We start from the raw sequence: 14,316 nt of genomic DNA, 5'->3' as shown, positions 1-14,316 counted from the left end.
AAGCGGATGAAGGGAGAAGATGTTTTCAGGCCCTAAGAATATTATGGACTGGGTCTGCTTTTCATGTGCCTGTATTAATCTGGAGTTGGATTGAGCTGGTTTTGCCCACAATATGATGTGTGTATAAAGGATTTCCCTACAGCTGTCTTTCTCTACAATTTACGTGACATTTCCAGGCACCAGCTACAAGAGCATCTGGAGCTCATCTTCACCACCTACTTATATTATAACAAAGAGAAATAACACCTCGAATGCTTTCGTTGTCTCCAAGAGTCTGGAAGGCTTTATATTTTTGTCACCTTCCCAGGTCAAATGAGGAGAAAGAGAAGAAACAAGGAAAAGAGAGGGAAATCTGTAGCTAAACTGTCCTGAATTTGGAGTCCCTTTAGCAGCACTTCATTTCAAGTCTATCTATTACTCAGGTACATATATAGATTCATTTTTCCTGCTATTTCAATGCCAAACACTCAGTAATTTCTTTTTTATGCTAACAGAGAAAGAGGAATGTTATTATCCGTGTTCTACAGCTGGGAAACTGAGACACTAGAGAAATAATGCACTGTTTTCTCAAAGGCTCAGGATCCTAATGTGGGACATATTGCTGATTAAATACTTCGATCCCAGAACATCCAGTAATATCCCACCTAACCCTATAGGCACCTGAAAATAGGTAAGCATATACCATTTCCTCCAGTTAAGGGTTCTTCAGTGCCTGAAGCTGTGCTTCTGCAAAGATCCAGAATTGCTGCCCTTTTGTTACTTGTCTCATGTTTATATCTGTCTACGCTCCTTGCATGGGGTATTCTCCCAGATAAATCATCCTTGTTACCAGTCAGTCAGTAAACCTTTCTCATACCTCAGAAACACTAGTTGGACCCCACATAAAAAATGGTCATAGCCATTACTTTCACCTGAACCATGTCTCCCTAGTTTGCAAATGTCTTTTGGGGCTTTGTCAAACCTGCTGCCAAAGTCAGGACTCCATCCACCAGACATAGTTATCAAAGAAGAAAGTTGAATTGGTTGGACAAGATTGGCTTTTGACAAATCCATGCTGTTATTTTATCCTCTAGTGATTGCAAAATGATTAGTAAGCAATTTTTTCTATTTTCTTTCTGTATATCTAAATTAGGCTAATAGAGCTAAAGGCTGTTAGGCTAATAGGACTAAATTAGGCTTTAGTTTCCTGGGTTCTCAAGGGTGAGATGTATGAGGGCTGATTTTTACATGTTTATACAACCTGTTTCCTATTTTGAGCTATTCAGACATCATTTCTTGTGGTATGGGTTAAGGGGGAAGGGAATACATTTCTAGACCCGTTATAAAATGTATATTCACTTTTGTAGCAGTGGGGGGCAACCGGTCTACTCATTTCTTTAAGAATAAAAAAAATGGATTAACTATTGCATAGTCATCATTCTTTCACAGGATTTGTGCTAGCAATTTAACATACAGACATAGGTTTCAGTGCTCAGGCCTGCATCTTGGCATTGCTTAGTTCACTAGTAGATGTACCCAGAGGTATCCAAATATACCCAACATGTACCCAAATGAGAGAACACCATGCCATGGTGGGAAAAAGTGGTGGAGAAGAATGAGAAAAAAGGGGAAAAAAAGAAAGCTGAATACTTTGTAGTGTGAAATCAATCCTTTAACTTCCTGCTCGTCTTTCAGGATTAGCAGAAATGCCACTGAAATGAATGATCAGAAATGTGTGTTGAAATTATTCTCTGTCTAAGGCTTCTGTAGACCTGGAAGCTGAGTAGCTAGGAAGCTATGACAACATGCTCTTCCTACAAGAGCACAGGAAGGTGAAACCATCTTAAGGTGAGACTAAAACAGCATTTAGTCCCATGGTTGACTGCACCGTGGAACACTTGCTCCTCAGTGGTCGCAGAAGTGGATATCACATGTTATTTATATTAATGGTCATTTTCTCTGAAAGAGAGTCTGAGAGAAAGTTGTTTGCCTGACTACTATTTTTCCATAGGAAATCTTCAGTTTCTCATGTGAACAGTTTCTGCTTATGCTACTAAAGAAGCAGCCTTCCATCAAGACTGAATGCTGATAAAGCCACAAAGTTGGTGGAAATTAAGTAAACTGTATTTCATGATAATAAGGAAGAATGAAAATTAAAATGAATTGCTCAGTGAAGAATCAGTAATTTAATGAGTGATACAGAACTACCAAATATTTAAAAAATATTTTTTCAAGACACCTCTACTTGTTATTAAAAGCAAAATTTCCAAATGTGGGGACCCTCCTTCCTTGGCTACTTATTTGCATGAATTAAACCCTTTTCTCAGATAGGTCTTTTCTTTTAGAGAACAAATTTGGTTACCTTTGTTTATGCTAAGTATAACCTTATACTATAAACAGAACCATCCATTTGAATGAATTACAGACTTTTTCCCATTAAAGGCAACGGAGTGTTTTAGAGTAAAATGTATGTTAGCAAAAACACAAATTCTAACTGAGAATAGTTCTAATGGAAACTGCTCTGCTCTCCTGATATCCTTTGAAAACTACACATTTCAGGTAATGCTGTTTTTCTGCTGGTCCAGTTAACAGTAACACAGTTCAAAATGTTGGTCAAGTCAAGATCACTTGCATGAACAAGGGCTATGCAGCTATGCTGAGAGCGTCTGAAACATATGGAAATACAGAACTTTAAACAATGCTCCTTAGATAACAGTTTTAGAGAAGGAAGACCTGAAATCTTGAACATGATATATGTCTGGTACCCAAATGCCAAATTTCAACCAAGAAACTCCACTATACTTCCAGAGAACTATGCAAATAAAACATGTACAAGATCCTACAGCTGTCTCTGATGTGAGTAACTCACGTCTATGTGAGTAACTTAGTCCTTCTGCATGCATGAAAGAGGAGAGATAAAATCTGTTTTTGTGAAAGTTATTGTCATTAAAGAGATGGATACCCAGGCAGGGAGGAGTCCGAGCCTGTTACTTTATTTCAGTTTTGCATTGGCAGGTAGCAGGGCAATTCAGTTTAACAAAGTTAAAGGCACATCCAAAAGACTTTGCCAAGTCAGGACAGTTGGCATAAACATCCACATACTTGCAAGGGTTGGCTGAAAAAGAATTGAAACATAAAATTAATCATAAATGGGAAACTTTTTCCTTTCAGAATAATTTTTCATCAGCGTTTCTTTTTTCTTTAATTTTTTCCTCTTTGTTGTCATTTATCCCACAAAAGCATCCAAAACCTTTGACCACACATACAATATTCTTAGCTCTTTCAAGGAGGTTTGCTATTTAAATTACAAGGTGTTTTGAAGCTTTCTTCCTCTGTACTACAGTTCGTGATGATAATTAGCCCAAATAATAACAGAAGTGAGATTTGAAGGTAAGTTTTATATTAATGAGACTTAACCCATATGCCTTTATTTTCTATTAGAATTCTTGTGCAAAGAAAGTGTGATTCAAATTTGTTAATCTCTTATTCTGTCAAGTTTGATGCTATTGCTATCTGATCAACGACTACTGTTCAAAAGAAAGAAGAGATAAAGATAAGAAAATCTCCTGTTTTCCTGGCACTGCCTATATTCAAGCATCAGAATTGCCTTTCCTGGGTGTGGAAAAGCATATGGACTGAAGTTGGAGATTGGAAACTCAGATTTTCTTGCTACCCCCTGTATAAATATATCTTTAACCTCACTGCAATCAATGGATCTTCTTGTGCTAGGAAGTATTCATGAGAGTTTCCATACTGAGACCGAGACATTGTCACCTTTGATGAAGAGATGGAGAATGATCTCTGGAGCTATCTGGGCCATATGAATGTCTTGATCTGTGCCCTTGGGACGATGAAGTGAAAGGTACCTGCCTCCCAACGTACATCACACCAGCTACTAATATCACACCAGCTAATATCTGCCCATCATTGTTACAGATTCCTTCTTTGGTTTCACCCCCCAAGTTACCCCACCTAGGTAAAACACCTAACATAGTAAAGCCTGGGCCTGTCATGAGGCTTCCATAAAACAACTGATAAAAAATAATGGCACAGGAGCCTAGAGAGCATGAGTATGGATTCATAGCCTCTGTTTTTTGGCCTGGCATTTGAACAAAACAATTAAAAACTTTCCATTTGCAGAAACTAATGGATATATTTTTTAAGGTATCAGCTTTACCTCAGTCACAATTTAAATGCTTAAAACTTACTGCATAGTCCATTGTCACAATTATTAGGGCAATCACCACAAGGATTTCCTTCTTTGTAGGGTTTCCCAAGTGAATCTATTCTATTCCCCCTGAAACATCAACATTACCAGCATAAAATAGAAAGTCAGTATAACATACTTAAGGGTAAAATTTAATTATACGGATGCATGCATATATTAATTTAGACTTAGTCTTTCGTTATATCTAAAACATTTTTTTCTATATTAAAATATGAATGTCAAAATTAATTTTAGACAAAGTTTATAAAATCTTCACTCTACCTTAAAATCCTCACTAATGTTTTGTTATTAATGATACAGTCTGAATGGTATTGCACATATTGATGTGCCTTTCTGAATCAAGACATCAAACAGAATGTGGGAAATATTCCTATGTGATTTACCATGATGAAAATTGTGATTGTTAGGTAAAGAAAATTTAATCTGAAAATCAGTGTCACTTTTATGTTTTACGCTTTTGTTTGACAATTTGTTTTACAAGTGATCTTCTGTCTTTTCATATTCCAAAAGGTCCTCAGACCTTCATCCCAGCTATGGGTGATGTGCACAGATACACATTTCACCATCTCCTAAGTTATTTTGATAATGTAATAAGGAGTTCCAGTATCAGAATCAATACGTACGCAGGGCAGTACTGGCAGACATAAAAGCATGAAAATTTAGCCTTAGGACAGTGAGCAACTGCACATCCAACTTTATAAGACCTGTACCAAACCACCTGCAGATATAAGAATAAAAACCACAGGAGAATGAAAAAAACAGATATATGTGAAAATCATTTAAATACACTGTGTGTTAATGAAACATATTGGAACCAAAATTAAGTCACTTTATTTACCCTGCATAGTAAAATATAAGTCTTATCTTGCTGGAAAGTCATAATTTTCTTTTTCCTGCTATTTACCCATAAGGCAAAGAACATTTAGGATATAATGAGGTTTATATTCAAGAAATGTGATGGACTCTTCATGCCTCAGAACTTTTAAGTTAAGCTGTCTGTCTCTATAAAATATGTTTCCAGTCAGTTACAACTGTTGAAGAAGATGCAGGAATCAGGATGTAAAATTTTGCACTTGCGTCATGTGCAGGTGAACAGAGGAGGTTATCATACCCCCCCTTCCAACTGGGACCTCTGTGAAACAATGGAGCTCTATAGATAATAGCAAAGTTAGAAATATTTCCCTCCTGATAGTTTAATAACCCTATTCACACAGTATCTAAGCACTTTTCAAATACTAAACAGACAAATAAGTCTCTTCCTGCTGTTTCTTCCCGAGGTTTTGGAATACCAGTATTTACTCTGTGCATGCAAGTGATAATCGTTTGTGTGTCATACTGTGCCCATGAGTAAGGGTGTGCGTGGTTGGATACCTTAATGGAGGAAAACAAAAACAAAGGTGGTAATGGCAGAATAACAACCTGGCCCTGGTTCTGAGACCAATATATTAGAAAGCATGCAGAAAAAAAAATCATAATTCAAAAAAGCTCAAAATGATCAGGTCTTCTCCTTAGGTCAGAACCAGCTGTGCTATGGCTGGAAAGACTGCTCATCATCAGTCATCGTATTGGATGAGGAGGACATCTCTCATCACACCCAGCCAGGGTCTCCAGGGAATGGGGTGGCTGGGATGACTACATCTCTCTTACCTCTTGTCATAAATCTACGCTTGCCTCCCTGCTGCACAGGAACACTCCCTAGTACTAACCTGGGTTTGGTGTCATCTAGTTGCAAGTTTCCTAAATCAAGGCTTCAACAGCTTCTCTTGTCTAGTATACTTCCTTAACAAAAAGCTGAAAAGATGTTTAGCCTATTATTTTCATTTCTATTCTGTTACTTTGAAAGCTTTCATTCTGTTTTATCAGAATGACTCTTCTGTCTCTGGTGTGCTTATGAAAGAGCCAAAGTTGCTTAGCTGACATATAAGTATTTATTTTCTCAGGCTCAGATAAAAAAAATGTTGCATCTACCTGAGTATAATGGCCAACCACAGCACCTAGGCTTGTTGCTCCAGTGCCATAGTTGAAATCTTTCACCTCGTCATACCAGTCCTGAACAACATCTGGCCACGAGAAAGGGGCGGTTGACATGAAGAGATTTTCACCGCAGGTTACGTCTGAAAAGAGAAGGGTACTGAGAAATGCACAAAACAGACACACATGGGGAGAACCAGCAGACGGCTGTGTGATTTCAACAGCAGCTCTCATCCAGATGGGATGGTGCTTTTTTTTTTTTTTTTTTCCCCCCCCCAGGTCAGTGACTCCACCCTTTGTCAGTACTGAAGTTGTCACTTGGCCGGTTCTCAGCGTGGCTAACCTGTCTGACTGGGAATTTGGTTGTTGACAGGGCTTCTGCACATCCATAGATGCACCTGCACATGTGCACCAAGGATTTGTTTGTGGTGACTCTAATTTTGCTATTTCAAATGTAGCAACCGTGGTCAGTATTCAGGTCACAGTTCAGTAATTTTGGGAAAATCCCAACAATTCAAACCTTACTTCTGGTAGAGAGAAAAGTATCTTCACTGTCATGTGAATTCACCTACTGTTTTCATCCAGGCAAATCCTATTGTTCCTACTGTTCTCATTCAAATTGCCAGGGGATTTTTAAAATTTTGAGTCTCGTCTTCATTAGCAATTATGCCTAGCATTGCCAGTTGGTTTTGAACCTTCACCCTTTGTCCCTTCCACCCCAGAGAGTTTTATTCAGTCCAAGCAAGCTGATTTCTGTTGTAAACTGGGTCTGGATTCTCTTCTTTCTGATGGATATTTTGGGAGAATGTTTTTTTTCACCTTCTGAAATAAATGGGATGTACTTGTAAAACTGGTGCATTTGGGGTGAGAATGGGATTTAACTTTCCTCACTTACTGGGAAGATTTATATCTAGAATTTTGTCTTCAACCCATGCGCTAGTGAAGTCACACTGAATATAACAGGTCATCTCAAATGCTTAGTCAAATGGTTTTAAAGATAAAATAAAAAAAAACACAAATTGGTCCGTGCTGTAAACCAGCTGAAATGATAGAAATGGGAAGTGGTGTCTGAGGAATGGGAATAGGGTGAAAGGGAAAAAAAAAACAAATTATGCACACCTTTTCTTTCAAAGGTTGGGAATTTAATATAAATTTGATAATTGGACAAACGTGACAATATTTCATATAATTTCTGTTGAACTTTTTCATAATCTTTTTACACAAATATTTTCAGTGGAATCACTCAGTTCAAATATCATTTTCTGAAACAGTCAATTGAGTAAGCTTTGTATAGAAGATAAATGCAAGGTTTCAGATGCAGTGCATCTCACCCTAAATGCTAGGTCAGATGAATCATGTCTTAGAAGTGTTTACTTCCTTCCATTTAATGTATAGGAATATACAGTGACCAATTCTGGTTTAGATATTTACCTTGTGGACATCTTAAGTTAGAAATGTGAATCCCGTCCTTTAACTAAATTATCAAATTTTAGTAAAACTACAAAAATACTTTTAGATACCTGAGTAACATATAGTCTCATCTCAGCAGATATGAATCCATGAAGTTGAAAATATGTGAACACATTATTTTAGCTTCATTTTGATATCAGCTAATTCAAAAATCTCATGTCTGTAAGCTGGTCACATGGATAACACAAATGATATATTATTCAGTTAGCACTCATACTTTACTTACTGATTTTCCTCATGTCTGCAGGACTGTGGCTTAAAGTACATTGATTTGCCCAAGCTTCAGCATTCTTTGCAATTTCAGGACTCCATTCCTTAATGAAAGGAGAAAATATTAGTCATTCAGATATGTACTGCTTAATAACCCCTCATGGAGAAACAACGTTTTGGAAATTACACTTTTAATCAGAAAAAAATCTTATGCGAATCCTTTTTCTACCCCCCTTTTTTTAGGGAGGAGGAACAACTAAATAACTGTGCACTCATGAAAAGACTAGAAACTGTGCTGACTGACAACGAATGTGCCAGAAAAAAAGGAACAATGTTGTGTTTCCTCCTTTTCCTCTTCATTTTCCTTCAAAAGAAAGAGACATCATTGTTCATACACCGCAAAATTTGCCAGACCTTTTTTCCTGTCTTCCCAACATTATATTTCTCTTGGTACTGCCTGTGCTCAGTATTTCTAGCACTTCAACATAGGAAAGATTGGGAGAGTGCATTTGCTGCTAACTTAAATAATGTGATCTTGCACGTGGTCCTGTATCTCTCATAGGGTCTGTTATTCATTGCAAATGGAAATGCAGGTGACTTACCATCTTCAACATGTTGCTGGCAGATGGTTTTACTCCTCTTCTGAGGGCATTGTGCTTGTCAACAATCAGCTTTTGTTGATCTGCTTTGCTAGTTGACAGAGCATCAAAACTTACCTAAATTGAAAGACCATGTTATATTTCTTATTTATTTGAATGTAACTAAATCCTGAATACTGTCTAGGAAATGTTAAAATGCTAAAATACTAACATCAACCTAAGAAATAGTCCTTGTGGTGAAGGAGGTGTTATAATTTGTTTCCTAGGTCTATCTAGGGGTTGTTCCCCGCTGCGTAGCACTTTGAATGATTCCATCACTTAGAGCTTAGCAGTAATAAAAATACCACCGGTTCCTGTATTGCATCTGCCAGTCCACTTCAGATGTCTAGCATATCTTATCTCATGTGACATGAGACTCTTAAATTTAGGCAACTGTATCAGACTCAATTTATTGTTATTATAATTTCCTTCACAAGGATTTGGGGGAAACAGGATCTAAAAATCAGACAAAGACCGGGGTGTGCTTATGATGCTTTCCCCTTCTTCAACATTTTAAACGTGCCTATCAATTTCTGTTTACTGAAGGACATGTATAATCATAGGATTGTCACAGACTTCTCGTGATGCTTCCATCAGGAGATCCCACTGCACAGAAAATAAGGTGTCAATGTTTTCTTCCACTCCTGCCATAACTGACTGTATTTCTCAAACTTTTCCTGTATTTTCTAATAGAAAGAATAGCCATAGGAAAAATTCTGCCTCTTCTTTACAATCTTTCTCACCAGTTTTCTAGGCTACAGCATGGAGAGCAGAAATTGAAAAATCCCATCATATTTTTAGGCTACTGTTCTCTACTATGTCTTGAGTGTAACAGTTGTTACTGTTATTTTTGTCATACTACACTTCATACCGATGTATGAATAACTTGATACTTCCTAGAATAAGGTAATTAGTTACCTATGTCCATACATTCAGATGGATTTATTGATGTTTATTTTTAGTGGTATGATAGTACTGTGTAAGAAAATCTTCTTTGTAAGTATTTATTTTCACAGGTCATGACAATCCAGCCACATTCAGTATTATTTTTCCTACGTCTAATGTATTTTTAGACATCAGTATTTAAAAGATTTGCTGGGGTTTTTTTATTCATAAGCCAATAAATGTCATTTAGCTGTAAAGTTTTCATCCAATGATCCCGTACTCTTCTGCCTAATTCCAGTGGGACTAGTCAAGAACCAAGCATATCATTTGTATTTGCCATTTAACATACTTAGATGAGCTTCAGTGCTTATAGCATTAGAAAAGCAGTATTTGTAGAAAGAAGTAGTTCTAGTAAACCAACTGATATAAAGGGGAAAAAAATGGTCAAGCCTTCAGCCACATTAATATTTCCAAAGCAAAAATAGCAAACTTCCAGCTTCAGACTCGTTAAGAGTTGGGAGGAACTACTCTAAGTGTACATTGATTATGTTAATGAATTAAGCTGTCTGAAGGAAACCAGTGATGCCTGTTCAGAGGATGGGACTGTGAGGCAAGGGAGAGGCACACAGGTCTCTGTCCCTGTGGGCTGGATCTTCAGAAAGTGTGTGTGTGGGGGGGGGTCTGGGAAACACAGTTACAGGTAACCCTGAGCCAATAGGGGATTTAGTGTGAAAATGGGGGTGCAGTCTACTGCTTTGAAATTAGGCAGACCTTGGGAATAGAGGTTCTCTGTGGCACCAGACTTCAAGGATATTGTCTCTCCAAAGCCCAGATATCTAACAAGACTCTTCCTACACATGACCGGTGTGCATAGGAAAAGCCAGATTCAATCAGGCCTCGAGTCTGTCAAGGCCAATCCAGGTTTTCCGAATGCAAAGCATGGATCCTACCTCTCCAGTGGACCGAGGCAGCACAGCTGCAAGACACAGGAACACTGCTGGCAGAATCATCTCTGAAAAGGGAAGAATGGGGATTTTTGTTATTTTTTTTTCCCTTTAGGGAGCTTTCATCTCTCTGAACATGTAACACATCTCTCTCCTGTGCATCTCCAGATGTTTTCTCAAGCAGCAAGGTAATGATTTCTTTCTTTCTTTCCTCGTTCTCTCTTCCTCCCATTTTTAGAAGTAAAAAAAATTAAAATTCATTCCTTCTCTACTTTTTAAAATTTCTAGAAACAGTATGAATCAATAGCTTTGTATATTTTGTACTTCCTGGTCAAATCGTGATTTATTCCCTTCATCTGAGTTCACAGTGTAGGAGGACGTTTGTATTTTCCTTCCTATAGAAAGAATTCAGTTTGCTGCAAAACTGCCAGTGGTGAACACTGTTTTTAGTTTGTTTCTGTGCCTGCATAAGTCTGAAACTTTCCCTAATCTTCATTGCCTGCTTTGATAGGACTGTGTTAGTTGAAATGGGAGTTTAGACACATATGCAGGCTTCTACATTTAGGTGTCTGAGTCTGGAGTCAAAGCTATTGCTTAAGAACCAATGCTGGACTATTGCTGTGAAGCTTCTTCACACGTGAGCTGGGTCTGAACTGGCTGGACCAGAAATGGACCAGCACTGGCTTCCCAGGTAATTTGTTTCAGAAAGCTTTTTTTTTTTTCTCTCTAAAAAAAAACAAAACAAACTCTTGATCAAAAAAACAAGTAGTGCAGAGTGGGTACAGAAACAGGAGCCTTCTCTAATTGAACAAGCAACCACCAGACTTTGGACCAGCCAAGGCTGTGCTGGCTTAGGAGACTCAAAGCTTTGAACCATCCCACTACAGTGGTCCAGACGGTAATAAGATCATTATATTTGGTATCTGATTGCAACCAGCCATAGGAGTTATATTCAGCTTGTTTCTGCTTTGCTACCTGGGGCAGACAGGCAGGTGACTAGACTGGAATTTACTTGTTTTGGCAGTTTTCCCAAACCCCTCTCCAAGAGAATTTTTGGGCATGTTGCCACAGAGATATGTTATTAACTTAAGCTCTTATTTGGCTTTGAGAGGCTGCTGGTTTTAGTTTTAATTTGTTCCTGGGGAGAGGCCAATAGGGCTTCCTGGCCTTTCCATACCCAGCAAGGCCTCTTTACCTTGAGGCAACCAGTTTATATAAAACACAAGGTGTTCCTGCTCATGGAGAACATGCGGGTAAGAATAACTGCCCTTTTCCAAATGGTACATTTTCCTCACCAAATCTCTTACGTGACACTGGAGGCAACACATAGTTTCCAGCCTGTAGAAAGAGAAGCTGCTCCAGAAAGCAGACCAAAACCTCTTTAAATGGACTGAATATGGGCAGTTGTGGCCATGTCTGCGCCAAGAAACTGAAACATGCCAGGGCCGTCTCTCTAGTCCAGAGGCCAGAAAAGGCACAGATTGGCAACATTTGTAGTATGGCTCAGCCTCCAAAACAAGGTGGCTTCATCCAAGCTCGGGGAAGATACACTTGGCCCAGACAATACTGGGAACTACTCAGTTAATTAACAGTTTGTGTGGTCGAGTTCCAGTTCTTGGAATTGGTTAATGGCACTATTTAATTTAGAGATAATCTGCTTCTTTCTTGAAACACTCTGGGATCGCACAAGGTTTTTCTTAGTACCTTTTCTACGACACTTATTTCTTAGAGCTTTTGCAAAAGTTTTCAGTGTGTATACACTAGGAGTTTAAAGACAAAAGATTATAGTCCCACTAACATGAAAGATGATTCTTTTCCCTTCTTTCCTAACTAGAAAGTAAGTAGAGGTGTGGGTTATTTTTAGCTGCACTCAAATTGCAAGCAAAAATACATCTTTTTAGTAGCCAGATTCTCAAATAAAAAATGAACCTTTTAGCACTTAAAACATTTTAAAATAATTTTTCTGCCTCCAGTGAAAATAGCTGTTCCTTGAAATTGTCAGGCATTCTATTTTGCAAGCAAAACTGAAGAAGCTGACTTAAAGACAGAGCCAAAATATTGATCTTCTGGGATATTTTTTATGAATTTAATTAATATATCCATTAAATGAATATAATTGGTAATTTAATACATGATGCAAATTGCAAAACGCCATTGGAATGCTTTTTAAGAATCGGTGGGTTTCCTGCTCCAAGATACTAACGTACTTTTGGCAGTCCCACAGGTTTCAACCAAATGCTTATAGTTTAAGAGATGTAAATTTAATTGCTCTGCATTAATTTCTAGGCACCGGTCCTAAAATCAGTCTCTCCATCCCCCCTCCCTTGTCCCCCTCAGTCAAACATAAATCAGGACATATGCCAAGTCTTACTGACTTTCCTGCAACTCCATCTGTGTGCAGGGACCTGCCACTGAAAGACAGTGCTTCAGCATCCCTAGTTTGTCAAACAACCCCTAGTTTGGCGAACTTGTGAGAATTTTTTTCCCTTCCCTCCTTTCAAAGGCTCAATCCCAGGGAAAAAAAAAAAAAAAGCATCCTATATTATTCACACAACTGAGTCTGTATTATAAAAGAGCATCCCCATTAATTTTTATTATCCTTGAAAATGACCTGAAACGGACTAATACAAGCTGTCATTTCACTTGCACAGCATTGACGCGTAAGGTCCTATTAAGTAACCACTTTGTGCAAGAGAAAGGTGGTAATTTCCCAACACTGAAAAGAAGTGATGATAGCTACACATAGCAATAGAGTATACTGAACTGAATATATATTCAATTCAATACATTCAGTCTGTCTCTATCTCCTTCTCTATGTATATCTAATTTTCTGCCAAGATGCTCCTTTCTTGTATATGGGCCACTTTACATCCATTTTTGATTGTTCATCAGATTTCTCTCCTTATTTTCAGCTTGCACTGTGCCACTGCCTATCTAATCCTTACTTTTAATTGAATAAAATCTTCTTTCTGTGATCCTCCTAACTTGTTCAAGAGACCAGAAGCCTCCAACAATAGGTTACATTTTAATACCAGAAAAAAATTGCAATACGTTAAACAAAAAAGTCAATGTAAATTCTACCTTTTGATTCCAGGAAGATTGGAAGTTTCTTCTGTGACTCTCAGGTGGTTGTGGAAGTGACCAGGGTTCCTCGCTGGAGCATGATTTATAGCTCCTCTGTTTCCTGATAGGACAAGGTGAGTCAGCGTCACAGGTATTGTAAAATTCATACGGTGACCAGATAGAACAGCGCATTTGTCATGTGCACATTCTTCCAAGAAGGAGGTTGTTTGCTTCTGTTCCATTTTTATTTCCTCCTGCTTTTTGTTTTGGATCAGATGCAACACTCTGAAATGAGTTTTGTATGTATTTGTCATTACACGTAAAATTTGCAGTCAATGTGAATGCCAGGTACAAAGGCTCTCTGCTAATGATTGACGCATCCAGTTACAGTAAAGGCTTGAGCTTAATCTCCAGCAATGCAAATAAAGTCAGTTGGCTACTGAAGTGTCTCCAGATTGACATTGTTGTAACCAAGGTAGAATCTTGCCCATTGATTTTTCTGCAGGAAAAAAAAGAAATCTTGGGCAAAATTACTGTTCGTACTATGGCTTCTTTATATCGCTCCAGTAGTGTAAAATTCAAAGCGCCAAGGGTGTTACTTTAATGGATACTTTTACCCAAGACTGGATAAAGATTAAAAGATTATTGTTTGCACTAATATTAAAGCACACACAACAGCCTTATTTGGCATTTCTTAGTTACCTAGGTTAAGATGAGAATGGATAGAAATACTACCAGATCAGAGGGGTATTTGTGTGCATTCACTATGTGTGGGTATTAATTGTCCCTGTCCAAATTCAGTCTCAAGTCATTACTGACCAGAGCAATTGTCATTCTCTGCTCTTATACAAAAAATGGGGTATTTTTCTATTTAAATTAAATTCTTCCTTCTTAGTCTCACAACTCATACCCTAGTACCTGTGAAGTA

General features: G+C 38.0%; 1 protein-coding gene across 1 annotated transcript; it reads right to left on the bottom strand.

The window, feature by feature from the left end:
• Positions 1-2,221: 2,221 nt before the first annotated feature.
• Positions 2,222-13,580, bottom strand: LOC106482092 (cysteine-rich venom protein-like). The gene is given in 9 exon segments (XM_013939609.2): positions 2,222-3,094; positions 4,188-4,276; positions 4,831-4,925; positions 6,176-6,321; positions 7,875-7,962; positions 8,461-8,574; positions 10,332-10,393; positions 13,407-13,448; positions 13,451-13,580. Coding segments are annotated over 9 exon segments (894 nt in total). The 3' UTR covers positions 2,222-2,966.
• Positions 13,581-14,316: the final 736 nt, after the last annotated feature.

This window comes from Apteryx mantelli, chromosome 3 (genome assembly GCF_036417845.1).
Source record: "Apteryx mantelli isolate bAptMan1 chromosome 3, bAptMan1.hap1, whole genome shotgun sequence".
NCBI classification, from domain to species: domain Eukaryota; kingdom Metazoa; phylum Chordata; class Aves; order Apterygiformes; family Apterygidae; genus Apteryx; species Apteryx mantelli.
The sequence above is the reverse complement of the archived record's forward strand: the minus strand, read 5'-3'. Positions and strand labels throughout refer to the sequence as shown.